The sequence below is a fragment of the Melozone crissalis genome, unplaced genomic scaffold (assembly GCF_028551555.1).
Source record: "Melozone crissalis strain CALT ecotype California unplaced genomic scaffold, PUWL_Pcris_2 ptg000034l_1, whole genome shotgun sequence".
Classification (NCBI taxonomy): domain Eukaryota; kingdom Metazoa; phylum Chordata; class Aves; order Passeriformes; family Passerellidae; genus Melozone; species Melozone crissalis.
Genome location: NW_026535812.1, coordinates 2,981,145 through 3,009,058, shown reverse-complemented (window position 1 = coordinate 3,009,058; position 27,914 = coordinate 2,981,145). Strand labels below are relative to the sequence as shown.

At 50.3% G+C, this 27,914-nt stretch overlaps 1 protein-coding gene across 1 annotated transcript; it reads left to right on the top strand.

Moving 5' to 3' along the window:
• Positions 1 to 2,798: 2,798 nt before the first annotated feature.
• ITM2C (integral membrane protein 2C) lies at positions 2,799 to 27,914 on the top strand. The gene is made up of 6 exons (XM_054282382.1): positions 2,799 to 2,946; positions 17,469 to 17,606; positions 19,541 to 19,729; positions 19,998 to 20,108; positions 24,257 to 24,407; positions 26,150 to 27,914. The coding sequence occupies exons 1-6, from the start codon at positions 2,833 to 2,835 to the stop codon at positions 26,239 to 26,241; spliced, it is 795 nt and encodes a 264-aa protein (XP_054138357.1). The 5' UTR covers positions 2,799 to 2,832; the 3' UTR covers positions 26,242 to 27,914.

Genomic DNA, 27,914 nt, shown 5'->3' with positions numbered 1-27,914 from the left:
TGACCAGAGAGTCCAAGACAGCTGGACTGTGACTGGCCAATAATTACAAACAACCACATGAGACCAATCCCAGATGCACCTGTTGCATTCCACAGCAGCAGATAACCATTGTTTACCTTTTGTTCCTGAGACTTCTCAGCTTCTCAGGAGAAAAAATCCTAGCAAAAGGATTTTTCATAAAATATGTCTGTGACACTTGAGGATTGTGTGAGGCACTTGTGCATATTACTGTGTATAAAAGAAAAAATAATTTTAAAGAAGACATGAACATGAACAGCATCCTGCAGGTTCTGTGCCTCCCCTGGAGCAGTTCTTGCTCTGGATGTCCTTCTGGGGCCAGTTGATGCTGTGCAGGGCAGGGAGGGCAGTGGCTGCCAGGGGAGGTTTCCTGCAGGGGAACAGCCAGGCTGGGGACACCCCAACACCTGCACACTGATGTCAGTCTCACACATTGATCAGTGCTGCTCCCCAGCTGAAGCTGGAAATCAGCTGTGCTCTGGAGAGGACCCAGGCTGATTGAGCAGCTGACAGGCCAGCACCTGATCAAGGAAGGGCAGAGTCACTGTCACTGCTCCTGGTGCTGCTGGCTTGGCTGGGGTGTGATGCTGCCTTCACATTTGCTTGCCTCTAGGAAAATCAATAGACTGGTTCTGCCAGGAGCCCTGGTGAACATCAAGAGCCTTGTGCCTCTTTCTCTCAGTATCTGTCACAAATGACCTAAATATTAGAAGAGGATCCTCTACTCTCCTGACTGCAGACTTGTCCCATCTGTCCCACAGACTGACTGACTGAGGGTTGGGGGTCAACTTAGACATAAATGGAAAGAACAAACCCTAACTTTATCTTCTGCCTTTAAACTGGAGGTTTTAGTGTCAAGCTTTCTCTGGTTTTACCAGATGTGCGACTTTGTAATCACTTTTTCTCAGCTGCATCCTGGCTTTAGGTTTCTCCTCTGAGACAAGAGCTGCCCAGAGGAGCACGGGGCTGGAGGAGAGGAGGTCAGGCAGCTTTGTCACACAGAGGGCTGTCCCTGAGGAAGAGTGGGCTAAACAACCTAAAAGAGGGACACAAGGGCATTTCTGCCCTGTTCTGGCCATTTCCTTGCTCTAAGGCTATGTGTGATACAGCATAGATGATTTAGCAGAGTTAGCATTTGCCTAACAGCTTTGGGCAGGGAACACCCTGCTGGGCTGTCTCCTGGTTTGCATGGTGACTCTGAGATGTTTGAATCTGGCTGTAAACAGTCCAATTTCCATAAACTCAGGACCATCTTGTCTCAGTTTGAGCTCCTGAAATTGGAGGCTGTTGTGGAAATGCATTTCCTTATCTCTGTGTGAGATAAAACTTGTAATCCCTGTGTAACTTTTTCCCACAGGGTGGGATGCTGGGAGGACTAAACAGCTCCAAATATTGAACAATGTAAGTCAGCACTGTGAGCAATTGTTGTTGTGAGTCAATGTTGAATGCTTGCCAAAGATGCCTTTTACAAATAAAATTTAGCACTAATTTATCAATGGGTTAGTTCAAAACATGATGTAAAGCACTCAGTACATAATGAACCTATCTGGATCGAAAGAAAATGCTCATAACAACTTTATTATAAATAAATACTATGTTTAAGTGGACCAAATCAATGTAAGGGTAGTGCTCTGTTTATCCACTGACAATTCCTACCGTCCTTATTACCTGTAACTGGCAGACAGGGTTTTGATAATGGTTTTTTTTCCCCTTTTTTACTTAACAAAACCGTCAACATGTGTTTTTTACTTCTTGCTGTGGAAGTTTACTTCTTCTCCCTGCTGCTGCCCAGCTATCATCTGGTGGCACAAAAGCAACTCAACCATCCCCCCCAGTTCTCTTCTGCATGCCACACTCCACTTCTGGCGGACGGGGCATTTTGTGGATCACTGTGGATCTTATGGATTTCTCAATTTTGTGGATTACCCACGATGAAGGTAATCCATCTGCGGTGCTGCCCGAGCTGATCCTGGGGAAAGGCCACCCAAGTTCCTCCTCGGGTCCTGTTCTGTGGCCTCCAAGCGAGGAGCAGCTAGGTTTTCCAGCTTTCCCCAGAGTAACCCCAGCTCTCTGTGTCCTGCTGCAGGCTGATGCAGCTTCAGCCTCGGGGGCAGTTGGATTTTGTTTTGTTTTGTTTTGGTTTTTTTTCCCTTTTGCTGACCCGATGGCAGCAGTGCCCGGGCAGTACTGACCGTGCCATGCCCCAGATCCCGGGGGTGCCGCTGCACCCGCTCCGTGTCCCGCAGCCCGGCCGGTCACAGCGGGGCCCGACGGTGCTGCCGGGGTGCTGGGGCAGCCGGGCCCCGCGAGCAGGCACGGCCCGGGCCGGCTCTGAGGGCCCGGTGCCCGCCCGGTGCTGAGGGCTCGGTGCCCGCCCGGTGCCCGTGCGGGGCTCGGCTCTGAGGGCCCGGTGCCCGCCCGGTGCCTGCGGGCGGAGCTGAGGGCTCGGTGCCCGCGCGGTGCCCGTGCGGGGCTCGGCTCTGAGGGCTCGGTGCCCGCCCGGTGCCCGTGGGAGGCTCGGCTCTGAGGGCCCGGTGCCCGCGCGGTGCCCGTGCGGGGCTCGGCTCTGAGGGCTCGGTGCCCGCCCGGTGCCCGTGGGAGGCTCGGCTCTGAGGGCCCGGTGCCCGCCCGGTGCCTGCGGGCGGAGCTGAGGGCTCGGTGCCTGCCCGGTGCCCGTGCGGGGCTCGGCTCTGAGGGCCCGGTGCCCGCCCGGTGCCCGCCCGGTGCCCGTGGCGGGCTCGGCGCTGAGGGCGGGCGCGGCGCGGCCCCTCCCCGGGGCGGTGCCGGGGCTGGCGGTGGCGGCGGAGCGGGGCCATGGTGAAGATCGGCGTCCAGCAGCCGCCCGCGGCGCTCAAGCCGGACAAGGAGAAGGAGAAGGCGGCGGGGGGCGATGGGGTGGCGGGCGCCGTGCTGCTGCCCCCGGGCGCCGTGAGTGGGGCGGGGGCGAGGGGCGGCGGGGAGCGAGGGGTGCGGGTGCTGTGGTGCTGCTTCGGACCGGCACCGGCAGAGGTGTCCGGCTTTACCGGCGGCTTCGGGGCTTGGTGGGCGCCCAGAGTTGAGAGGAGCGGGGAGGAGATGGGGCAGGGTAGGGGCGCCCTGGCGCCAGCAGCCGTCCCTGGGCACGGGAGTGAATGTCCAGCGCACACAGGGGCAGCAGAACTCATCCCTTCGGGCGGGTTAGCCTGCGGGAATGTAATTTCGGGTCGGTCATGCACGGGTGGATTTCAAATCCTGCCATCTCTGAAGGCTTTGGGTTGGCACGGGCAAGAGGCAAGAGGAGGAAAGCAGATGGTGCTGGAGCCAGATGGGAAGCAAGGGGCTAAGGGCACAGAGCGCTAGATGCTTTGCAGGTGGGACTTGACACGGTGATGTGGAGTTGCCCTGCTGGCTCCAGGTGATGGGTAGGAGAGGGGAGCCAGTGCTCATGCCTGCAGGGTTGGGATCCCTTCGGGCACAAGGGGAGCGAAGGCACTGGAAGATCCATAGCAGAAGATGCAGACGGTGGGCTGGGACTGGGCGCAGCCAGTGTGGGTCACTCCGGGCTGTGAGAGCCGTGGCCAGGCAGTGCCGGGCAGTGCCCCTCTCCAGCATGGACAGTGAACCAAGCACTGTTGTGTTTGGCTGCCGGGCTGTGCCGGTGGTGACATGGGCAGTGCCCCTCTACAGCACGTGCAGTGCCCCTCTGAAGCATGGACACTGAACCAGGCACTGTCGTGTTTGGCTGCTGGGCAGTGCAAGGGTGGTGGCAGTGCCCCTCTCCAGCACAGACACTGAACCAGGCACTGTTGTGTTCAGCAGGAGTTGGGGGTGTGTGAAGCCTCTGATGCTGGAGAGCCCCACTTGCCAGCCCTGCTGTGAGGGTGGACCTGCTGGGTGGATTCCACTCTGTGTAGTGTGAGGGTGTCACCCTGAGCTGGGCCTGACCCACGGCATCCGCTCTGCCCTGCTACAGCACTCCTGTGTCACAGGAGGAGTCCTAAATGGCATTTCTGTATTCCTCATAAATGCCTAGGCTGTGCATGTGGTCTGATCATTTATTGAACCCTAGTCTCTCTCTGACTCAAAGAACGATGTGGGAGCTGTGGTTTTGCTCTGTTCCTGCAGCAGTGCAGAGTGTTCCTCCTCATGTGCCTCAGCAAACAAGTGGGAATGGCTCTGGAGAAGTGCTTTGCAGCAGGGGCTTCAGGAGACTGCCCTGTTCTGCAGAGTTCAGGGATGATCTCTCCCATCACACATGACACGCTCAGCTCTCAGCTGTGCTGCCAGGGTCTGACTGTGCTCAGTCTGTCATGATTGCATCTGTTAATCTCACCAGGGAGCTCTGCAGAGACCTGGGGGAACATGGTTGACAGTGACCTCTCAGTGATTTCCTGACTGTATTTCCTAATTACAAACTCAGGTGCTCGTTTTCTTCCTGCCTCTGATGTCCAACCCTGGAATCTGACTGTCACACTGGCCTTCAGCTCACCCTGCCATTAAACCAGCCTCCCACAGCCAGAAACTCAGTTCTTCTGTTGATCCTGACTGGGTTCAGGCAGGATCTGTCCATTTCTCAGGAGCACTGTGAGAAAAGCAGTTTAAAAAGTAATAACAGATTACAGAAGCTTGTTTCTATCATTAATGCTGCCAGATCCCAGCGATCAAAATTACTCTGATTCAGGTCCTGCCAGATGTATGAAATTGGCTTAGGTAGCAAATAATAAATTTTGGGATTTTTATGTTGCCTTGGGCCTTCTGACTCCTGGGAGGTCATGGTGGTGTTCTTTTAAGCCCACCTCTGTGAACTACAAAGGAACCTAAAAACATGAATTTAGAACAAAGTCTCCTCAACAGTCTCCTGATTCCAGCAGACAGACATGTAAGAACATCAACATAAGTTCCATGCAATAAGGGCAGGAGTGGGTTACAGCGAGCCAGTGCAGTGTGAGGGTGTCCAGGGAGCAGCACATCCACTGACATCATTTGGCCTCTTCCTGGTGGTGTTTTTCAGACTATGAAAATGGATTTCAGACTATGACAGTGGATTCTTTGTTGTGCTTGGGCTTAGCTGGGCCTTTACCTTTGTCAGACACCCAGCTTGTGGCGTTGGTCTTTCTGTATCCAGGCTTTTTTTTTGCCACACTTCAATAATTTCTGTCTGTGTGTGTCTTTCTCGAGCTGCCTCACAGCAAAATGGCATTGGTGACATGCAAACAAGATGCTCTGCATTCCTTTCCTCTTTGATCTCATAACTTCAATCCCAGTGATAGGAGCCAGAGCTGGGAGATGATTCAGCGGCAGCTTCTGCAGCCTGGGGATTTTGGCAGGTGCTTGGTGAATGCAAAGATGCAGCAGGCAGAAAGATGTCTGTAATGCTAATGTGTCCTGAAAAGTAGTAGGTGAGCAGTCCTGACAGCAAGCTTGCATGTGCTCAACCTTGTTTCTCCCTGCACAGCTTGGCTTGAATCAGGAAGAATATGCAGGATATTTAAACTCCTGTCAGAAAAATCCATGTAATTTTGAGACTGTTGCAAGACTTTAAGAGATTATGGAAGAAACAATCCTGTCATTTAGTAGGAACTGTGGGGATGTAGCAGCCTTGAGCAGAAGGCAGCTTGAGGTTATGCAGCCTTTGTGTTCATTGGGAAATACTTGTTCAGATGTAAAATAGTATTTAGTAAGTTTTAATTGAACCCCATATTTGCAGTCTAAAATGGAAATAAATAGACGCATAGGCTGTGTCTGTAACTGCACTGAGAAATGTGCTCCTTGTGATTGTGGTGGATGTTGAAATCCACAGGAACCAAATAAAACTGATGGCTGGAACTCTCTGGTCAAAACGTGGGTTGGGGTTTTTTTTGATCCCTTGTGTATCCCTCTAATAATTGCTCATTATTTGGCAGACACAGTGCAATAGCCAGAGGAGAAGAGGTTTCATGAACAGCTGCAGCCTGACCTGGTGTAGGTGGAAGTGGGCAGAGGAGGGCACCTGCCAGCCCTCTCTCTGTGCAGAGTGCCTGGGGGAATTGGTGCCTGACAGCCAACATAGGCTGGTGTCTGGGGACAGGGGGTCTGCAGGAAACACATCTGGGTGATCCAGGGGCTGCTTTCACAGGAGCCTCTTGTCCTGCCTCTGGGAAAGGACTGCCCCTGCAGTGCTGTTTGTCTCTGGAAGGATGAGTGTCGAAGGCAGGGCAGTGTTTGCTCAGGTCTGGCTGGTGGGACAGAAGGGTTTTATGGGCCAGGCAGGACTGGCAGAGCTCTCTCCATACCCACAGCCTGGTGAGCCTGCTGGAAACACCTTGGCAGTGCCTCACAGCCCCAGGGGCTGCAAGGGGCTTTCCAGGGTGCACACAATGCTGCCTGCAGGCTGTGACTGATGTTCTGCTCTTGGTTGGCTTCAGTAATACCAGGCTTTGATTTGATGTCTTTCATCCCATCTGCATTCCCAAAGCCTTGACAAGACTCAGTGGCCTTTGGATCACACCCTTCCTGGTTGAATGGAGTTCCCCACAAGGAGCTGCTTGCTGCCTGGCACTGGATCCATCCAGCCCTCTGTGTCTGGGTGGTCTCTCTGTAGCTGCCCCTCTCCCTGCTGGGTGCCCCAGCTCCTGGCTGGCAGCTGAGCTCTCCCAGCCCCCTCCTTGTTGCCACAGCTCCCACACCCAGCGTGGTTGCCCTGCTTGGCAGAAACAGCAGGGCAAAGCCTGGAAACCCGTGGGGAGCACATGCCTGAGGACCCCTCTGTTCCCTGTGAGGAACGTCTGCCCAGTGAGGAGCAGCTCTGCTGTGGATGTGGAGCTCTAAAGCAGGCAGACAGTGCCTCAGAGCTGGGGCTGGTGCCGTGTCCCTGCTCCCCTGCCTTTCCTGATGCTGAGCTGGGAATGCTGAGCTGGGAATGCTTTGCATTTGCCCGAGAGCCCAAGAGGATCAGCACTTTGTGGTGGCAGCAGGACAGCAGTGCCACTTCTGGCTGTCCCAGGGGTTTGGTGCACCTTGAGCAGTGATGCTGCAGAGCTGGGCTGCAGCTCAGGGGCAGGTGGAGGAGCAGAGGCTCTCAGGGCACATAAAGCAGGGTTACACCAACCTGTGGGTGCTGCTGTGCCAGGGCAGTGCTGGGTTTGGTGAGCGACTCCTTTGCACAATGTTGTGAGGTGGGAGACAGATGGTGAGGGAAGGGGATGTGAGGAAGAGTCTTTGAAAAAGAGGCTTTTTCACAAAGCAAGCTGGAAATTCAGAGAGAGGGAGGAAAAGCTTGCTGGCAGCAGTGTGGATTGATTGTGCTCATTGACATGTTGAGTCCAGCCTTGAGGCTCTTGAGCTGTGGGGGTTCTCACCCTGTTCAGGCTTAGGGAGTTGAATATGGTAGATCCTCATTTTAAGAAGCAGCCTCCTGTCACAGAAGGTTATTCCTGGTCTTTGCCCAACCCTCCTATAACCACCATGGTGATTTCTTTTTCTGACCTATATGGAGTTGTCAGCTTAAAGAGAAGCACTGTCATTTGGTTTTGGTTCTCTGTGGTTTGGGGATGCCTTGGAAGCAGAGGAAAAGGTTTGAATTGGAAAAAAAAAAGATACTCTGGACCCCTTGCAGGATCTGCTCTAGTGAAGCACTAGACTTCAGTGTCTTACAGGACTCCAGACATGAATATTTGATATTCCAGCTGAGCATGACAAAGGATCTGACTAAAACTGGAAGAGGGATTAGGACAGAGAGTATCTATTCCAAGCAGAAACATTATAAATGCAACTCAATTTTGAAACATGTAGCTGTCTTTCACCAAAGAGATGTAGACTGAAGAGCTGGAGCCAGAGGAACTGGAAACAGCTGTGCAGAGGTTTGTGTTCTCCCAGAGCTGGCGCAGAGCTGGAGCCAGCCCAGCTTTGCATGGAGGAGCTCTTCACATGGGAAGAACCTGTTGAGTTTACCTGCTTTGAGCACAGCAGTTTTGGTGAGGTTTTTTTTTTTTTTGGCTAAACACAGAAAACCAAGAAATACCTTTAAACAGAAGAGTTTCAAAGGGTGCAAATGAACCAGAAGTAAGGGACAGAAGCCCAGAAGAAGGGAGCTGCATCCAGCAGAACACTGCAGCCAGGTCTGGAGAGATGGAGGATGAGGTGTCCTTGTGCACTGCTCTGCAGTTCCTGATTTTGTGCTACCAAATGTTTGCTCATTACCAGGTTTACAGGAGATGAAAAAGGCATCTTCACTTGTAGGTGCCTATTTTTTTCCCAAGTGATGTGTGAGAACCTAGGAATGTTTGGGTTTGTTTTTTTAATGCCAGTGTTACCATTTGAAGGAGGACAGTGTGAGGGTGCTGGGTTTTTGCACTCATCTCTCTGCACTTGCTTTTCAGAGTTGTCTTCCTTGGTGCCATGCCCTACCTTTGAAGTCAGTTTGAACAACAAAGAGAAGGGTAAATTTGCCTCCTCTCTCATGCTGTTGTTAAACTAGACACCTTTTCTTTGTGGTGAATTTTCAAGTGTAGGATTGACTGTCACAGTTTTCCTATACTGTTGCTGGGAGAAAAGATAATAGCTGTCAGTGTTCCAGAAGGGAGCAGCGACTTCATTTTATGGTGTGACACTGTGCAAATCCTGATTTTCAGGGAAGAAGCAAATGCTGTACCCTGAAGTCTGGTTCCTTGAACATGACAGGAGATGCTGGACTCTGCCCCTCTGCTCAGAGTGATCAGTGCAGGGTTCTGGCTGGGACTGTCCCTCTTGTCTGCAGAACCAGCAGAAGGCAGGATGTTCTTGGGCATCTTGGGTATGCCTGTGTCCTTTCTTCCAGTCACATCTACAGGAAGAGTGAGGAGGGACAGCGCTGGCTTCATTGGCCATAGCCAGATCAGCAGTGCTTGGCTTGCTCTTGGTGAGATCCAGAATGCCTCTCTGACCATCTCTGCCAGCTCCAAGGTGGGTGCTGTGGTTTTAAATTGCACACACCCAAAAGCTCTCCAGACATGGAGCTGGCTGGGGGAAGCAGTGAGAGCCCAGTGGCAGTGTCCACGTGAGGCCTGTGCTTCCTCAGCTTCCAAAGGCATCCCTAGAGGTGGAAAACCTCAGGTGAAATCATGTGAAATCTTTTGATGTGTCTTTTCCCATCACATTTTCTGCTTTCAGATGTGTTGCCACAGCACCCAATCCTTCACACCTCTTGCAAAATCAGCCTCTGTCTCCCTTGGCTTGTGCCCAGGGCCACTTGCATGGGTTGCTGGTGGGTTTGTTTTACATAGCAGCAGTTGTACAATTGCAGGCTGGGAAAAGGGGAGTGAGTCCCAGGGGACAGCTCAGCACTCTGGTGGGGACCCAGGCTCATGGCTTGCTTCTTCCAAGCCCTGCATGTGGTGGAAGCAAACACACTGGCTTTGGTAGCAGCTTGTCTTCCCTCCACCCAGGAGGAGAAGGAAGGCTCAGCTACACCAAGAGCAAGCTGAAAGCTGTTGGCATTTCCTTACCTCAGTTTCACAGTGTTCTTGAATATTTTTGGCATTTGTGAGAGGTCTTTTAAGGAGTCAGGTGTCTGCCCACCTGCATATGTCTTTGAGTCAAGGCTCTCTTTAAATTTGCCAGCCTCTCAGTTTAAGAGCTTCCCCTATTCCCAGAGCAGCTGCTCTGCTTCACTCCTGCTTGAGCTGCTTTTGCCTATCATTGCTCTAGAGAGGTTTGAGACCCAGTGCCAAAGCTTAACCTCCATTCTTCTCCTGGGGAAGATTCCCATTCTTTTAATGCCACCTCCCACTTCAGGGAGTCTTTTGTAAAAAACCCCTAAAAAACCCATGGCCTTCATTCACAGGGCTGTGTTGGCTCCTTCCCTCCCCAGGTGCTCCAGAGCCTTTTAGCTGTGGTGTTGCTCCATGGCAGGGACTGATTTTCCCCATCACTGCAGTGAGTGGCCTGGAAATCAGGCTGTGTTTATCAGAATCAGTATTTTGGCAGCCGGGCTGTTAAATGCCCAGGTTGGGATATTTTATTTTTTTTGCCACTTTGTCACAGCTGTTTATTTTCTTTCTGCCTGCCTCTCTGTTCAGCATGATGCTCAGGGCTTCAGCTGTGAGTGTGGTAAGAACAGTCTTGTTTTTACCAGGGGCTTTGTTGGCTCTGCTAATGCTCTGAATGGTTTTACTCCTGGGAGAAGGAGAGGGAGGCTGGAATCAATCCAGCTGGAAGTTGTTGTGCCTCTGCCAAAAAAACAAAACAAAACAAAAATATGGAAATTAATTCCTCACCCCTGTGTGAAGAGGGAGGAGAAACAGCCCTTTAGTTCCATAAAGGGTTGAAAAAAGGAGAAAAGAGGGGGATTTATATCTCTCTTGCCAATGAGGGAGAAGGAAAATATGATCACTGAGTGCTTAGGAGCTCCCACATGCTAGGCTGCATTTTTAACATCCTGCTGTCTTTGTCATATAGCAACAATGCTGGGGGTTTTAATTAGCCAGTGGTTGTTTTTGATATTCTAATTTCCAGCACTGTGAAGTGACTCCTGAGGCAGGTGGCTTTGTTGCTAGTCACATGCTGTGGTGTCACTCAAAGGTGTGAGTAGATTCATTTATTGCAACTTTTTTTGCCTTCAGCTGTGATAGTCCCTTAATTACTGGCTTGCTTTTGGGTTTTTTTTGCTTCCAAGCATCTTTGAGTCCAAAAGTCTCAGTTGTGTTCTCTGTGGAAATGCTGTGGCCAGTGCAAGCACTGCTCAAGGACTGTGAGAAGGGACTTCGGTTGCCTTGGAAACTGTGTGCCATATATATATATATATATATATATATTTATGTGTGTGTGTGTGTTTTCCTCTCTGTGCATGCAGACCTAGAGCATCAGAAATGCCCTTCAGCCTGGAAGGACTCTCCTTCCAAGTGTGGGTTCCTTGAGAGGCCTCTCATTGCCAGTGCAGAGCTCTGACCCCTCTCAGCCAAGGCAGATCCTCAGGCAGTGTTCCCCCATGGGCTCACCTGGTATTCTCCTCATTTTGCTTCCTCTCCTCTCTCCAAGCATAACTGCTCTCGAGGACAGGACTCATTTTTTGTTCATCTGGCACAGGAACCTTCTTTGGAGTGTCAGGGCTGCTTTGATGGATGCCAGGATGCCTTTGCTGTGATATTTTATCTTTGTTCCTCTCCCTCTTCTTGTCTGCCTTTGCCTTTTCCCTGTGTGTAGTCTCTCACCTCCCTTCTGCAGAGCTTGGCAGCTGCTCCAGTCTAGGTCCTGCCTGCCCACCCAGCTGGCTCTGGCCATCCCTGGGGCTCTCCACCACAGAGTTCCACTGTGTTGGAATTCCTGAGTGCAAGTTAGATTGTTCTGGTGAGGGTTTCTTATCTTTGGAGCCTGCATCCTGTGAGGAGGCCATGGCAGTGTCTGCAGTTATGTCAGTGCATCAAACCTTGAGAGCTCAGGCTGCTGCTCCCTTGAGCAGTGTCCCACAGAGTGATGACATATTTTAGATGGCACTGCTCTCCAAACTCCATCCCTTTGCATTGCATTTCTCTCCTCACTTGTCAGTCACCAAAATCACATCTACTATTTTTAGTCACCCCACGCTTCTTTTCCTGTTGGGGGTGTATATTTAGACACTTGCCAATCTCTGTCCCCAGTTTGTCAGGCCTTGCTACACCTAAAATGAAAGATTTCAAACCTGTGTGTTTCAGAAATGCAGGGAGCAGGGTTTGTGGAGGACTCCTGTGCTTCTGAAGCTGCAGGAGCAGAAAAAGGCCCAGAGCTGAGTCCATCTCTGCCAAGGCAATGTGTGACTTGGGAAGGGATCGAGGCATGACACGACATTTTTCATCTTCTCACTTCTGTCATCTTCAGCAAGGCATGGCTGATGAAGGAGCAATAATGTCACATTTCTATTTTTATAACCTTCTCCTGTATTAATGAGAAATTCCAAAGGCAGCATCTCACCAGGTATGGTTCTTGTGAACAGCTCCTGCAGTGCTGTGTCCTAAGGCTCAGTGCTGTGAAGTTGGGGGGATTGGCTCAGCCACAGGTGTCTGGGAGGTTTCCCTGCTCTGACTAACTGTGGCCTTTGAATTTGATTTCTAAATCTTGAACCAGACATTGTGCCCAGCCAGGTTTCTGTCCCCCAACCCTCTTGTAGGAGAACTGTTCCTTAACCATTCAGTACAAAACAGGGATAACAGGACACCAGCCATTTTCATCATGTCCTCAGCAAGACCTGAAATTCCAAAGAAAATCCACAAAGACTGAATCAGTGCTTTTCCCCACCCCTCAGGCTACTTTCCAGCCTCTTCTCCCCCATGGTCTGTATCATGCCTCCATCCTTTCCCATCTGGGTATTTGCTGCCTGCACGCTGTTGCTGTGCTGGCCCTGTGAGCTGGCAGGGCACTGAGTCATAGTGAAGAGCCTGTTTTATCTGAGGAAAGGAATTCCTTTTTATATTCCAATATCCTGTCTGCTGCTGGTGCTGGGCTGAATGCCTGACAGCAGTCAGAGTCAGCATGTCTGGGAGCTCAGGCTTCTGTGTGGAGCTGCCTCTGAGTGTCCCAGTGGAATGAAGGATTAGCAGGACAATGCCAAGATGTGCAGGTGCTTTTTGTGACAGGTGGGTGCTTTTCCTCCATTGTCCATGCAGGGGACCAGCAAGCTGTGGCTTCCCTTGCCTTGCAGAGCATAAGGAGCTCTACCCACTGCCTCTTCTGAAATGGTTCCCTGGAAAGGGATCTGGCCCAAGCGTTTCTGTAGGGTCAGCAAAGTGGCACTGCCCAGGAAAATGGAGCAAAGAAGGGATCAGTGTGTGGAGAGGCAGCAGGTGCTCTGCAGAGCTGGGATGTGTCTGTGCATCCTCCCCACATGCACATCTCTAGTGCCTGGACCATGGACATGCTGCCCTTCTGCCACTGCTGTTGCTTTTCCTTCTGTCACAAATAAATGTTTGTCCTCTGCTCAGCCCAGGGAGGGGAGGAAGGGCCTTATGTTCATCTTTGTGTAAAATACCTCCAGCTCTTGCAATATTGTGTTTAAAACAACAAAAAGAGGAAAGCCCATTTACTCAGCTGTCCCTACCTCTTCCCAGGGATGGTTTTAACCCCAACCTTTCCCATTCCTCTTGGCCAAAAAAACCCCAAGCTTGGTCAAGGCAGAAAATTGATAGTATAGCTTGTTGCAAGCAGTGTGTCTGGTTAATGAATTCTCTGGAACATTGTTAAAAATCTGGTGAATGTACAGCATTTTTGTGGGTTAATATTTTGATTTTTGTCCTTTGGAAATGCACACCTTGAGGACATGAACTCTTCAGGAATACCCTGCTGCCAAGTCTGATTCTCCCCTTGCTGAGGAGCCAGGCATTCCTAGGCAAGAAGAGATGGAAATCAGCTGTGATGGATTTTCTGGTTTTTAGAGCACCCTGCTTGTAAACAATTTTACTGCAGGGAGTGGGGGTCCTGTGGGAAATGAGGTGTCTAGTGGTACAAGCAGGGCAGCAGCCTGTGTAACAAACTTCTTGGATTTTTGCAGGCTGGTGCAGATGGGGTGTCGTGCTGGGGATGCCTCCAGCCCCAAGCTGAGCTGCAGACTGATGTAGCTGCTTTTAAATTGTCATTTATTCACAGTGATAAAGGCTGGTGGCCTTTCCATCTGCTGGGCTGGGGGATGGAGACACACATTTTCAGTCAGGTTTTCCAGGTGATTTTTATGCAGTATTTTGCAAGACTGTGTTAACTGTTCCCCTTGGCCTGCCTGGCTGCATTTTTAACCTCACTGCCTAAATTGCTGCTCTCTCAGAATGGTGGCTGTTGATTTTTTTCTTTCCTCCCTCAGAATTTCGGGGTTTGTTTAATAACTTCTTCCAGATAAAAGCTCTGCTTTGCCTCTCCCACCTTCTCCCACAGGGCAAAGCTCTGGCAATTTTCCTGAAGCCAGGAATGTTTTGTAGGGAGCAAAACCCATCTTTGGCAATGAGAGGTGGGATGTCTCACAGTGTCTTTGGTCATGCAAAGAGGACAGAGCTGCCCTAGCAAGTAGCAAACCATTGTGGGCTGGTTTCCCCTCTCTACCATTCCTCAAACACAGCTTTTCTCTTAGTGGGATTATTTTTTTGCCCTTTGAGTTGCTGTGTCCTCATGAAGCTTCTCCAGGCTGTCCCTGGAGCCAGCACTGGCAGCCCCCAGCAGGAGCAGTGCTGCATTAATGTCTTGGTTTGGAAAGATAGGAGTCTGCTAAGGAAGGCAGGAGCCTCCCCTGAAATGGAGAATGTAAACCCTCCCCACCTCTCTGAATTGCTATAAATTTTAAAATAAGGGGATCTCAGGCAAAAATGTGGGAGGGAAATAACAGTTCTTTAAAAGGGAAGAAAAAAAAAATAAAAGGATAAAATAAACAATGCAGTACACTAGAACAGCACTGACAGAGTCAGAACCCAACCTGACACCCTGTGGGTCAGGCTGTTGGTGGCAGTCCCATTGGAATTGTGGCTGCAGCCCTCCTGCAGTGTCAGGGGTGGTTCTGCTGGAGCAGGGATCCTGTAGAGAAGGATGCATTCTTCCTCTGAAGATCCAGTGGAAGGAGAGGCAGCTGCTGTTCCTCTGGGGAATCCAGTGGAGAAGCCGTGCTGGTGTCTCAAAACCTCTGGATTATATCTGGGTAGGAATGCTTGGCTCCTCCCCCTGGGCTCACATCTCCCAGTGGGATGCTGCAGTTCTTATCAGCCATGCAGTGACACTCAATAGCTGTTATCAGCAATGTCCCCTCCCAAGGGAGGTGTGAATGTGGTCACTCAAAGAGAGAGATAAGGCAAACTGCCCACTTGACAAAGGTAATCTGCCATACAGATGGTAATGGAAAACATCTTGCATTGTAATCTTCAACAATTAACCACCACAGCAACCTGGCACCCTTTGGGTATGGTTCACTTGCAGAGCATTAAACATTTTCTCAGCCTTGCTTCAGTGTCAGGAGATCTTCTCCTTCCTCTTCACCCCCACTGTCTGCACTCTCTCTGTGATGACAAGTGTCTGGGGAAAGCTGCTTTTGTGAAACACTTGACATCCAGCATGACTTTCTTGTCCTAGCAGTTCATGTCAGAGAGCCTTTAAACTTCCTCTAGTAATGTGATTTTTTTGCTTCTTTTTTCCTGTTCTTTGTGGCTTGTCAGAGTTGCTGCCCATTGTCTGCAGAAGGAGAGGAAAAATGTAATATTTTTCAGCTTGCTCATCCCTTTATTTGCTGGAGGAGCAGCAGCAGCAAACTGATTGCAGTGATCCTTCAGTGCAGGAAGCTGGAGGTGAATCGAGGTGCTGTGGGTCTTTCAGCACCTGGGATGAAGCAGAAATAAATGTAGATTAATTTCTCCTGGAGATGTGCTGGAATTGTAGCTCCCCAAAGCAATTTGGTCTTGGCAGTTATCAGGCTGAATGTGGCTAGGAATAAAAATGCCAGTATCTGGAGGAGTCTCTGTTGGCTGGGAGTGGAGCAGGTAGGAGAGGAGCTGCAGGCTCCTGGCTCTGCCCCTGTTCCTGCATCTCAGTGGAGCTCCTGGAGCTGGGAATCCCCGCCTGGCAGGGTCCCCATGGGTGCCCCAGTGATGCTGGGGTGTCCCAGTCTGGGACAGGAATGATGCCTCCAAGCCTGGCACTGAAATGCTGCTCCTGCAAGGGCTGCTCCAAGGTGGGGAAAGGGAAAAGAGGTGTTTGCTGCCAGCTGGGCTGGGCAGAGCTGGTCTGATGCCACCAGCGGGTGGTGGGGACACAGAGGCCTGTCCTGTTGGGGCTTCAGCACTGGCAGCACCCTGTGGGTGTTGGCCACGTTATTCTGGAGAAACATCTCTTCCTTTAAGAAGTGAGGAACCTTAGGAATGAGAGGCTGATGTTTGCTTTTCAGTCATCCTCCCATTCGTGGCAGTCTCCAGGTGGAGAGTGTCTGTAGTCAAACACATCAGATCTCAAATGGCACAGAGGGGGTTAATCTGCAAGAGCCCTCCCTGGTGCCTCTCACATCAGATCTCAAATGGCACAGAGGGGGTTAATCTGCAGGAGCCCTCCCTGGTGCCTCTCTCCCCAGCCTGCCTGCTCAGCTGAGGGCAGCTTTCAGCTCTTCTGTGTGGAAACTGGGGCATCTCTGAACCAGCTCCTTTCATCTGCTTCTGAAAGGCCTTACATCATTCTGCTTAACATCTGAAGGGTTATTTTGGTAGTAAAAACAAGAGCATCACAGGTTGGGATGAGCTGTCTGTGGGAGGTAACCCTGCCTTTGCACTGCCCTCTGTTGTCAGGGCTGTGACATGGTGAGCCGGCCACTGTCTGTGCAGATGGGGCAGCACTCTGAAGAGGACAGGTCTGTTTTCTTCTGATGCCCTGTCCATTTTCCTTTGGAGCTGTGCTGCAATGTGCTTGAAAATGAAGTTGAGATCAGCACATCTGTTTGTGTCAGCTCACCCCAGCAGGACCAGGAGGTACCAGTAATTCCTATCACAAAAGTTCCCAATGAGAAATTCTGCCATGAGTGGCAGCATTTCAACTAAAAAATTTTGACTACCAGTAATTCCCATCACAAAAATTTCCAATGAGAATTTCTGCCATGAATGGCAGCATTTCAACTAAAAAAAATTGATTACAAATACATAAATGCTGTTACATTCAGGAACCAAGAACTAAGAGTTCCTGATCTTATTTTTTATTTTTGGTCAGTCTTTACCTCCCACTGAAACAAAGCTTGTCTTTGTTCTGAACAATTGGTGGGAAGCTGATGATACATATGTCTGTGTATGTTCACACAAACACACACACAGACACTTTTTTCCAATACATATAAATATATAGATATTTAATGTATATAGTTTATGTATCTGGGGTAAGGGAGGAAAAACACACAAGTGTTTTACTGTTGCCAGGTGTGAAGTAGCCTTGTAGGGCAGTGCTTGCCCTGTTCATTGCACAACACAACTTCTTTGGATGGGACAGCAGGTTGCTGGTACCCCAGAACAGCCTCTGAGGAGCCAGCAGGTTGCTGGTGGCCTGGAGCACCCTTTGAGGGCCAGCAGGTTGTTGGTGCCCTGGGGCACTCTCTGAGGGCCCAGCAGGTTGCTGGTGGCCCAGAGCACCCTTTGAGGGTTCAGCAGGTTGCTGGTCACCAAAAACACCCTTGGATGGTTCAGCAGGCTGCTGGTGGCCCAGAGCACCCTTGGATGGGTTCAGCAGGCTGCTGGTGCCCTGGAGCACCCTTGGATGGTTCAGCAGGTTGCTGGTGGCCCAGAGCACCCTTGGATGGGTTCAGTAGGTTGCTGGTGGCCCAGAGCACCCTTTGAGGGTTCAGCAGGTTGCTGGTGGCCCAGAGCACCCTTTGAGGGTTCAGCAGGTTGCTGGTGCCCTGGGGCACCTCTAGAGGGTTCAGCAGGTTGCTGGTGGCCCAGAGCACCCTTGGATGGGTTCACAGGTTGCTGGTGCCCCAGAGCACCCTTGGATGGGTTCACAGGTTGCTGGTGGCCCAAGCACTCTCTGAGCTCAGTGTCTGTCCCCAGGAGGAGCCGGGCCCCGCAGCGCAGGGCCGCCGCTCGTCGCTCAGCGGGGTGTGCTACCTGACCATGGGCCTGCTCGTGCTGCTGCTGGGGCTGGTCTTTGCATCCATGTACGTCTACAGATACTTCTTCATCACCCAGGTAGGAGACACTTGGGAAGCACTTCTGGCTCCATCAACCCTAGCAGCCTTTGAGGGAGGTGCTGTTGGTTTTTGTTGCTGGGCACTGCAGACGAGGCATTTCTTAAGTGCCAGGCTCAGGCTGACCTCCATTCCCAATGCCAGGAAGGGCCTTCCAGAAACCCTCCCCTTCCCTTATGGCTTTGTTTTGCTTTCTTATTAACTGCATAAAAATGTCCTGCCAGTTGTACCTTCTAAACCCCATTGCCTGGGGTACAGCAGTCTGAAAGCACGGCTTGTGAGGGGAGAGCAAGCCTGGAGAGAGGAGGGGGGTACAGGCAAGGGAACAGCTTTTTGCAGTAGGTTTTGTAGGCTCTAGCTCAGAAAAACTCTGTAGGTGGGACAAAAATAGGTGCTGCTATTAATAAAGCAAGCAGAGAAGTAAGAACAAAGTGGGAGATGATGTAGAAAGTGAGCCTTCAACCTCCATTAAATTCAGCACCTTTTCTTCCACATTGTCTTTGCAAAGCCTGGCCCGGCCTGGCCAAGGCGCTGGGCTAGCAGCACTGTGGAGGGTCAGAACACAGGGAATGAGACAGGGCAGAGCTGCCTTTTGAGGAGGAAACTGCTGAGCTCTGGCTTGCTGAGTGTTTAGCCAAGAAACCCCAGAGCACTGATTTGCACTGGAGCCCTTGTTGTGCTGTGGAGTGGCTATTAGTGAATGAGTTCTCCCAGGACTGCTGCTGCCTTCATCCCTGCAGCCAGCACTTATCCACTCAGCAGACGAGTCTTTTTATACACTCCTTTTCTCCATACATTTCCTTGCTGTCAAATTAATTTGCAGTTTTGTTTCAAGAAATCATCAGTGCTTTGTTACCCATTCCCATTCACACCTGATCTGGAAATGCTGTGACAGCCCCAGGGCAGCTCCCCCCTCGCACACAGCCCTGTCCCAGGTGAGGGCACCTGTCCTGGGCTTTTGGTGGAGGCACTTCCCTGGGAGAAGCAGCCCTGGCCCCCAGGGAGGTCCTGGCAGGGACACCTCCCATCTGCTCAGAGAACAGCAGCTCCTGTTTTGCTGGGAGGTGAACCCACTTTGTTTTGCTGCATTTGCCTCTCTGAGCTACGAGGGCCTCTAGGAATGATTCTCTGCTCAGCCCAAGCTTCTATGCCTCCTAGAAAATACACTGTTTTTTCTATGCCTCCTGTAGAAAAACGCACTTACTCAGAGCCATGGCTATCGAGGGATGTGAACAGTCTGGTGAGGAAATATAAGAGCTTGCAGGCAGTCAGTTTACCTTTCTGAATTACTCCTCATAAAAGCCAGCAGAGAATTTTTTATTCCCTTTGGACCTGGCTTGTGAAAATGTTCACAGGGGTCCAAGGATGAGGGAAGAGATGAGGATCTGACTCCATGTTTCAGAAGGCTTGATTTATTATTTTATGATATATATCATATTAAAATTATACTAAAAGAATACTAGAAAATATTTCATCAGAAGGCTGGCTAAGAATAGAAAAAGAAAGAATGAATAACAAAGGCTTGTGTCTCAGACAGAGTCAGAGAGTCTGAGCCAGCTGACTGTGACTGGCCATTAATTAGAAACAACCACATGAGACCAATCCCAGATGCACCTGTTGCATTCCACAGCAGCAGATAATCATTGTTTACATTTTGTTCCTGAGGCCTCCCAGCTTCTCAGGAGGAAAAATCCTCAGGAAAGGATTTTTCAGAAAATATCATGGCCACACCTGGCTAGCATGAAGTGAGATGTGATCATTTCACAAGAGTAGCTTGCACTAGGTTCACCCAGAATGTTTTCTGCTAAAAAGCTTGATCTTACAATATCCTCAAGCATCTGATGAGTGTTTTACCCAGCAGGGGTACACTCCTGTTTGCTGTAGCTGTTGGGGGGTGTTGTTGTAGCCCTGCCTGGATTGTGCTGTACCCCACAGCTGCCCCGTGAGAGCGTGTTCCACTGTGGGGTCCTGTACGAAGACTCGCTGTACTCGCCCTTCAAAGGGCAGCTGGAGCTGCACGAGGATGTCAAGATCTACATTGAGGAGAACTACGAGCAAATCAATGTGCCAGTGCCCCAGTTTGGAGGGAGCGACCCTGCGGACATCATCCACGATTTCCAGCGGGTAAGGAGCTCCTGGGGCCTGTGGGGGCAGCCATGGGGCTGGGCTGGGTGCACAGCTCTGTGCTCATGGCCTAGCACTGTCACTGTTGTCACAGGATCTATTCCTGAGCTGCCCTCTCTGGGCTTTTCCAACCTGCTCTGCTTGCAGAGTAGGGAGGTTTGTTTAACACAGTGTCCTGTCTTCCCTGAATTGCCTCTCCTCACCCATTTTCCCAGTCAGGGCTCATTGCAGAGGATTCACTTGTGTCATTCCTGTGCTTGGCATGCAGGGTCTGACAGCGTACCATGACATCACCCTGGACAAGTGCTATGTCATCGAGCTGAACACCACCATCGTGATGCCTCCTCGCAACCTGTGGGAGCTGCTGGTCAATGTGAAGGTACAGCTGCAGCCCTGCTGCTTCTGCATGCTTTCCTTGAGTTGGAAAGCTCCTGGCAAATCAGAACTGCTGTGTCTGGGGCAGTGAGCCTTGGCCCTGAGTCTCCACAGGCTTCAGCAGGTTTGGCTGAAGTACTGATTGTGCAGACAGTGCAGTAATGCTGGGCACAATGATCAGCCTGACCAGGGAGACACACAGAAGCAGCAGGTTCCCTCCCTCTGGTTTTCACTAGGAATCAAAGGAAAAAAGAAAAAATTCCTTCCTTTCCCCTTCTGAGTTTTGCACTGTGGTTTGCAGAGCTCTGAGTGTCCCTTGGGGAGGAACAGGCCTTCAGCACTCACCTTTTTGTGAGGAATCTGTGCTGCCCTCCCTTCTGGGCTGCAGCACCAGGCTTGGGCTCATGCAGTTATGCTCACAGCCAGCATTAATTTGGTTTAGTACCAGCGACTTTGTTCAGTTCAGAAGCCTGTGCTGCTGAAAGCAGCCATCTTAAAATAGAATACTATTTAATCTTCACAGCAGGAAAAGAGCACAGGATTTCTCAGACTGCAAAAGGTACATATCTGTCTCAGTCTTCTGCAGGTAAATCAAGGCACTGAGCCTGGGTCTTTTATCACTCCTGTGAGGGTCTGCTTTAAAGAAAGGTGGAAAAAAGACAATCTAATTCTTACTCTTTCTTAAATTCTCTTTGCTCTCTTCCTGCTATGTGCAGTATGGTGAACTTTGCAGTGTGAACTCAGGGACAAGCAGTAATGCCTGGAGAGAGCCTGATCTCCAGTCCCTGTCAGACTCCCAGTTTGTTTCCTTGCAGTCCTCACAATTTCATGCACTGTGACTGTCTGGAAAATGTGCTGGGAACCCCACTGGGGTACAACACACTTTTACTTACAACTCATCCAGAGCTGTCACAGCTCCTGACCCTGGCAGGTGACCAGTCCCTGGGGCAGAGGGAAATGGAAAAGGCAGGATTGCACAAGCTGAGAGAAAACAACTGAGAGATTGGGAATGCTGGTCACATCCTAAAATAACAGATAAAAATTCACAGTCAGTGAAAATGATGCATTGTCATTGAATTTAAAAAGGGGATGTGCTTATGCTTACTTAGGCACATATGTGGTCATATGTGAAGACCCCAAAGCAGGTGTGAGTTTAAATGGCCTCCTGATTATTGAGATGGTTCAGTAGTGTCCAATCTGTCTCTGGAGGCTTTAACCTGTACCTTAGAGATATTGTTTTAAAAATGGTTAGCTTGGTTTTGGGCTCAGAAAAAGTTTTCCGCCATGAGGACAGTGAAGCAGTGGAACAGGGTACCCAGGGTACCCAGGAAGGTTGTGCTGCCTCCTTGAAATACTTGAAGATTTCAAGACCAGGTAGGATAAAGTCCTGAGGTCCCTCCCCAGCTGAATTAGCTGTGATCCTATGGGCCTGTCATCTTCATGGCCACATGAGGGAGGGGTGGCCTTGCTGGTCAGGCAGAAAGCTCAAGTTTCTTCCTGTTGCAGGGAGGATCTTTATGACCTTATGACTTGCCCTGCTGCTCAAAACTTGTGCCTTTTGGATGCTGGGTGAGCTTTGTTGGTCCTTGGACCTGGAGACTTTTTTCTTCTCTGCATCTCTGAATGCAGTCAAGTCCCTAATGAATGAGAATTATTCCCAGCAGAAAGTTTAGTTTTGGATCTGTTCAGTGACTGCATTCCTGTTTCTAGAATCAAATCACAGTCCAGCAGTTAACACCAGTGGTTTGCTCCAGCAGACTGGGGCAGCACAGGGAGTTGGGGAACCTCCTCTGCTCTTTCCTCCTGGCTAGCCTGGTGCCAGGGTGCCCTTTTGCAGAGTGGCTGCCACATGCCCTGTGCCTGCTTCTTTCAGGCTTTGTTCTGCACAGGTGTGACAGTTCAGTGACCAGGGCTGCATCAGTGTCTGACATAAAAGAATGGAGGGATGCTCCTCCCTGCAGCAGCAGGAGCCTGGAGGTGACCCAGTTACATGATGGATCATCCACATCTCTTGCAGAACACAAGATGCTCAGAGCTTTAGCTTGCTGAAAGTTCTTGGCAGAGACTTGAAGGTACTGTCCTTATTGCACAGTCCTGCCAGGGAGGAGTGGTGATTCCCCCTTTACCTGCCACAGCTGTTTCTGTCTGAGGCAGTGAAGAAACTGGCTTGTGTGTTCATGTCTGAGTCTCTGAGCCCTCTCTCCAGGCCAAGGGTGTGGCACATGCTGAGCCCCAGCCCTGGCTGTCACTGTGACACGTATCTCACAACCAGCCGTGCCTTCTCTATTATTGAGAATCAATAATGGAATTTCTTACAGAACTGAAGTGTTAGTGCAGTACAAACTGGCACTAATTCTCTAATCCTGAAGTGTTAGAGGACAGCCTATTGATCTACCTGTCTGTGCCAGCTCAGCACTGAGTTAAGGTAGTGTGTTTCCAGATGTGTCTCTGTGGAGATAACCAGTCCTGGGAAACAGAAGAGGTGATGCCGGAAATGGTGCTGCTTTTGCTTGCTTTTCACCTTGGTTATTGCCTTGGTTTGGAAAGACAGGGAAATGAAATGGAAAATGCAAACCCCCTCCCTCTAAATTATTATAATTTTGAAATTAAGGGGCTCTCAGGCAAAGATGTGGGAATAGGAATAACAGTTCTTTACCAGGGAAATTAAATATACAAATACAGTAGTACAAAAAACCCAACAGTCACAGAGTCAGAGCAGTCCCTGCCCCCTGTGTGCCAGGGCGGTGTCCCAGCCCCATGCCATGGGGGCTCAGCCCTCCTGCAGTGCCAGCTGTGGCTCTGCTGCAGCAGGGATCCTGCACAAGGGGGGAGTTTTCCTCTGCAGCTCCAGGGCTGCTGCAGATGGGCCTGGGCTCCCTCTGGCCATGCAGGGCAGCAGAAAGCTGCTCCTCTGGCAATGCAGGGGGCAAAGGCTGCTGTGCTGTGCCAGGCTCAGATTGGATCCAGGTAGGAATGCTTGGCTCCTCCCCTGGGCGGGGCATCTCCCCATGGGATGCTGGGATTGGATCAGCCCTGCAGGGACACTCAGTGGCCATGGACAGCAGAGATCTCCTGGAGGGAGGGTTGGCTGGGGGAGAGAGAAAGAAAGAACTGCCCCAGGGACAGAATATAACTGCCCCAGCTCTAACATGGCAATAGAATACACACCCACCTACACCTCTCAGCTTGAGACCATTATGCTTACCTTGGCCCCAGGGTCTGACAGTTCTTTTATTTCTTTGACTCTTCTTAAGGAAAAGGGACCAGAGCTGATTCTTTGCTTCATGGTCTAATTAGCATCTGCTCACAAGTGCCCCGGCCCAGGCTGCCCTCGTTACACAGCTGTTTGTTGCTACAGTGCTGTCAAAACACGAAAGATGCCCTGAGCACCTGGGAATGAGCTTGCAGAGAGTCTCCAGTGCTGAGCTGGGGAAGATGAGACCTCCATCTCTGGGGACACACTGAAACCCTGTTTTTTCCATCTCCTGGTAGCTGTCTGCCATGACACCTCACTCATCACCCCGGCCTTCACAGTGGCCTCTACCCAACAGCAGGGATGTCACTGCCCCAGACATTCCTGGGGCAATGAAGGTGTGTGGGGAGCTCAGTTCTTCTCTGAATGTGCTGCCCATGGCTCATCTCTAGTCCCCATTCCTGTGGGCACTAAGGGCAGGACGTCACTGTGGCTCTGCTCAGTGGACCAGAGAGGAGAGGAGAATGTTGAAATCTGAGCTGGGCTGGTGGTTTTGATTTTTTCCTTTTGAAGTAAATGTAGAGTGCACATTTCAGTGGAGTTCCTGGAATTTTGGTTAAGCTTTTATTTCTCTCCAGATGGCTTTGTTGTACTCTCATAGTTACAGTTTTGGGCATCCTGCTCTAAAATTTGGGTCAGTTTATAACAGGGTTGATCCTACACTGACTTCACCCCTTATGTGAACATTCCATTTTTGGATCTCATCTCTTTTGTGTGCACTGTGCTAGTAGCAAGGGACAGTTTCTTGCAAGGACAAGGTCACACATTAACTGCCCTCAGTAAGTGGAGCTTGAGCCTCAGCAGTTTTCCCCAGTTTGGTTGTTCATGGTGCTCTGTGTGAAACACTTGTGTTCAGGGGGTGTTTGTGCCTTATTTCAGTGGGAACTCTGTTCTTGCAGAAAGGGACATACCTGCCTCAGACGTACATCATCCAGGAGGAGATGATCGCCACGGAGCACGTCAGCGACATGGAGCAGCTGGGCTCCTTCATCTACCGCCTGTGCAGCGGCAAGGAGACGTACCGGCTGCGGCGGCGCGGCGCCCGCCGGCGTGAGAGCCTGCCTGATCCTCATCCTCATCACAGCCCCTGATCCTCATCCTCATCACAGCCTGCCTGATCCTCATCCTCATCACAGCCCCTGATCCTCATCCTAATCACAGCCCCTGCCCCTTGTTCCTCATCACAGCCTGCCTGCCCCTCACACCCTCATAACAGCCTGCCTGCTCCTCAGCCCCTCACACCCTCATCACAGCCCCTGCTCCTGCCCCTCACCCCTGACAGCCCCTGATCCTCATCCTCATCACAGCCCCTGCTCCTCAGCCCCTCACAGCCTGCCCTGCTCCTCATCCACAGCCCTGCCCCCTGCTTCTCACTGCAAATCACAGCCCTGTCTCATCTTCCTCACCCCTCATCACAGCCCTGTCTAATCCTCCTCACCCCACATCACAGCCCTGGTCGTTGTTCCTCACCCCACATCACAGCCCTGCACCTGCTACTCACCCCACATTACAGCCCTGTCCCTGTTGCTCACCCCACATCACACCCCTGCCCCCTGTTCCTCACCCCACATCACAGCCCTGCCCCTATTCCTCACCCCACATCACAGCCCTGTCCCATCCTCCTCACCCCACATCACAGCCCCTCTCTGGCTGGTGCAGCCATGCTGGGCTCTTTATGACCAGAGCTGGGTTTCCCTCTGGGGCTTTGCCTTTTCCCATGCAGTTAATCCAAGCCCACCTTCAGGATGCTGCAAACGGGTGCTGAGTGCTGTGTTTGTGTCATCCATCAGCCTGATACAAATCGTGCAGAAATGATTGCAGGAGCCAGCAATTCATTTCCACGTGGGCTCCTGGGGCTGAACTAATGGCAGAGCTGTTGGGAATTGTTTGGAAAATTTCCCTAATGAAGGCACCCGATTCAGTGGCAGCTATTCAGAGCAGATTAGATCTGCAAATTGCCTTTAATTAATTAAGTTCATAATAGTACGGAAAATGTTGTGAAGAGGGAACATTGGACTGTGTAAAAATGATTTCATGGAAATTAGCAATATGTATCTTATATTGCAATGGTAACATTGCTGCAAAATACTCTTTAATACCAGTATTTGTATTAATTTGTTATACTTAAAGGCTCACCTGGAACATGTACCTACAGTCAGTGGGGTTGGGGTCTCTGGGGAAGCTGCAGGGTGCAGAGGTCCCCATGGCTGAAGCTGATGGTGCTTTCCTAGTGGGAGCTGACTGACTGCCATGGAGTTAAATTTACACAGTGCTCAAAGATAACTGGCACGGCCCTGCTTGTCATTGGGGCACCCCAGGTTTGCTGTAAGTGGGGAGGAGCTGCTAGCAGAGCTGCTCAGAGCTGAGGACCTGCATTTGGAGGGCATGGGGAAGTGTTACCCAGGGGGAAGCATTGCCCCAGGCTGGGGCCACAGCAGGATCAGGCACACATGGATACAAACAGGTCTTTTAAACACTTCTTGGCTGTGACTTCTGCTGGTTTCTGGAGGCTTTCTGGTCCCTGAGATAACGCTGAGATGCTGTCAGCTGAAACCAGCTGTTGCCAGGTGACTCCTTCAGCCCATAGCAGCTCTTACTGCAGGACTATGTCCTAGAGGAGGTTGTTAATTCTTCCAAAGACCAGATAAGGCTGCTTTCCATATGGGCTATGTTGTCCCCCCATTTCAGTGTTCAGAAATTGCATCTCATCTGCTTTCCTTCCCCTCCCTGCTTTGGTTTTACAGGTTCTCATTTGTTGACTCACCTTTCTCCTCTGTTTAAATCACCTCTAGGTATCAGTCGACGTGAGGCTGGAAACTGTCATCGCATTCGTCACTTTGAAAACACTTTTGTGGTCGAAACTGTTATCTGCCAAAAGTCATGAAGCACTCTCCAGCTGTAACCTCCCTTGGCTTTGCTTGCACACACATGCCCTCAGCCCTCTCTTTAGACATGGTAATCTGGCTACTTTTTATACTCCCCCCAGCTTGTGCAGCTCTAACCTCTGGGGTCCTTTGTGTCCCTTTCTTCCCTGCTACCTACCCAAGACATTGGCAGGGCTTAAATTTACACAGTGCTCAAAGATAACTGGGGGTAGATGCAGCTTCTTCCACATAACAGAATGGAAATCCCCTTTGGGAGCAGGTTTGGGTAGAGGAATAGAAATGCTGGAAATAGGTGCTCTTTTCCTGGCTGAGCAATTTCAGGCTGGGAGATTGCTCTGGGACAGAGGGGGTATGCACAAGAGGAGGATTTCCATTTCGGGGCTGATACAATGACCTAAACCAGGTGCACTTAGGAAAGGAATAGCTGTGAGGCTACAGACAGGGCAGTTTGAGAGCTCAGCAGAGGGAAGGAGGTGCCAGCAGCAGAACTGGTAGTTACTGGCAAGTCAAGAAGAAGGTTTTTCAAATCTTTTAACAGTGTGTATTCTTGTGTAACTCCTCCAGTGAAAGCTGTTTTGATAGTAATCACTGTAATCCAGCTGTGTATCACATTATCTGCAGGCAGCAGTGGAGTACAAATACCGATAGAAGGCAAGATTCAGCTGATCAATATACTGCAGAGAAATTGTTTGAACAAAACTGCATTTCTATTGATCATCAGACAGAAGAATTGCAGAGTAATTAAATATTCTACCCTCCGTTCCATAAATGTAGTTAAAACTAATTAGGTTCTTGAAATGCAGGCAGTTTTTTGGCTTGAAAGAATGGGGTGAGTTTCAACTTGGCACATTCTTGTTAATTGGTTTCCAGCAAATCTGGACCTGTTCACCATCTGTTGAAATGAGCCTGTTGTTTTGGAAGAGGAAGGATAAAGTAAATGCAAGTACAATCATTAACTCAGCAGAACCAAAATGCAAAGTTAATATATTTTAAACTTCTGAGTGTTAATTTTATGAGTTAATTATGTGAAAACAAAACAGGATCTCAGGATGGTCATGTAATGCAATAGGAATTAGTATATCGTTAGAGGCTGAGAAATTATTATTTTATATAAACATAGCTATAAATATTAATTTCTGTCAAGTCAAGTAGAGGAGGACACTTTGGTTTCATTCTGCTTTAAGCTTGATGTAAAATGAAGAATTAGGTGCACTTCTTTCAGGTTGGCGTGGAAGGTTTCCCACTGCCAGATGGGTATTTACTTTTCTAGCATTGTGTTTTCCCAGCAATAACTTGCTGCTAGCCCCAGCCTTTAATTGCCAAGAGGATGACAAGAAGTGGGTCAGAGAATTGGTTCACTTCATGGAAGTAACTGGTAAATTTAAGCCCTCATTTCTCTTCATTTCTAGAAGCCTGAGGCTGCACTCAGGTGCACACAGGCCTCTTGCCCTCCCCTCTGGTTCTGCATGATGTCATTGGATGTGCTAACTGTGCAGTCCCGCAGCTGTAAGGGCAAACCTTGGTTCTTTGGGGTCAGCTCATGTGCTCACTGTTCCATAGGGTGAGAATGTAGTTGTAGAAAGAAAACATAAGATGCTTTGTATATTTTGTCTGGTGGGAATCTTACTTCTTAGGAAAAACCCATGGGATAATAAAGTCTTTTACCTCTGAA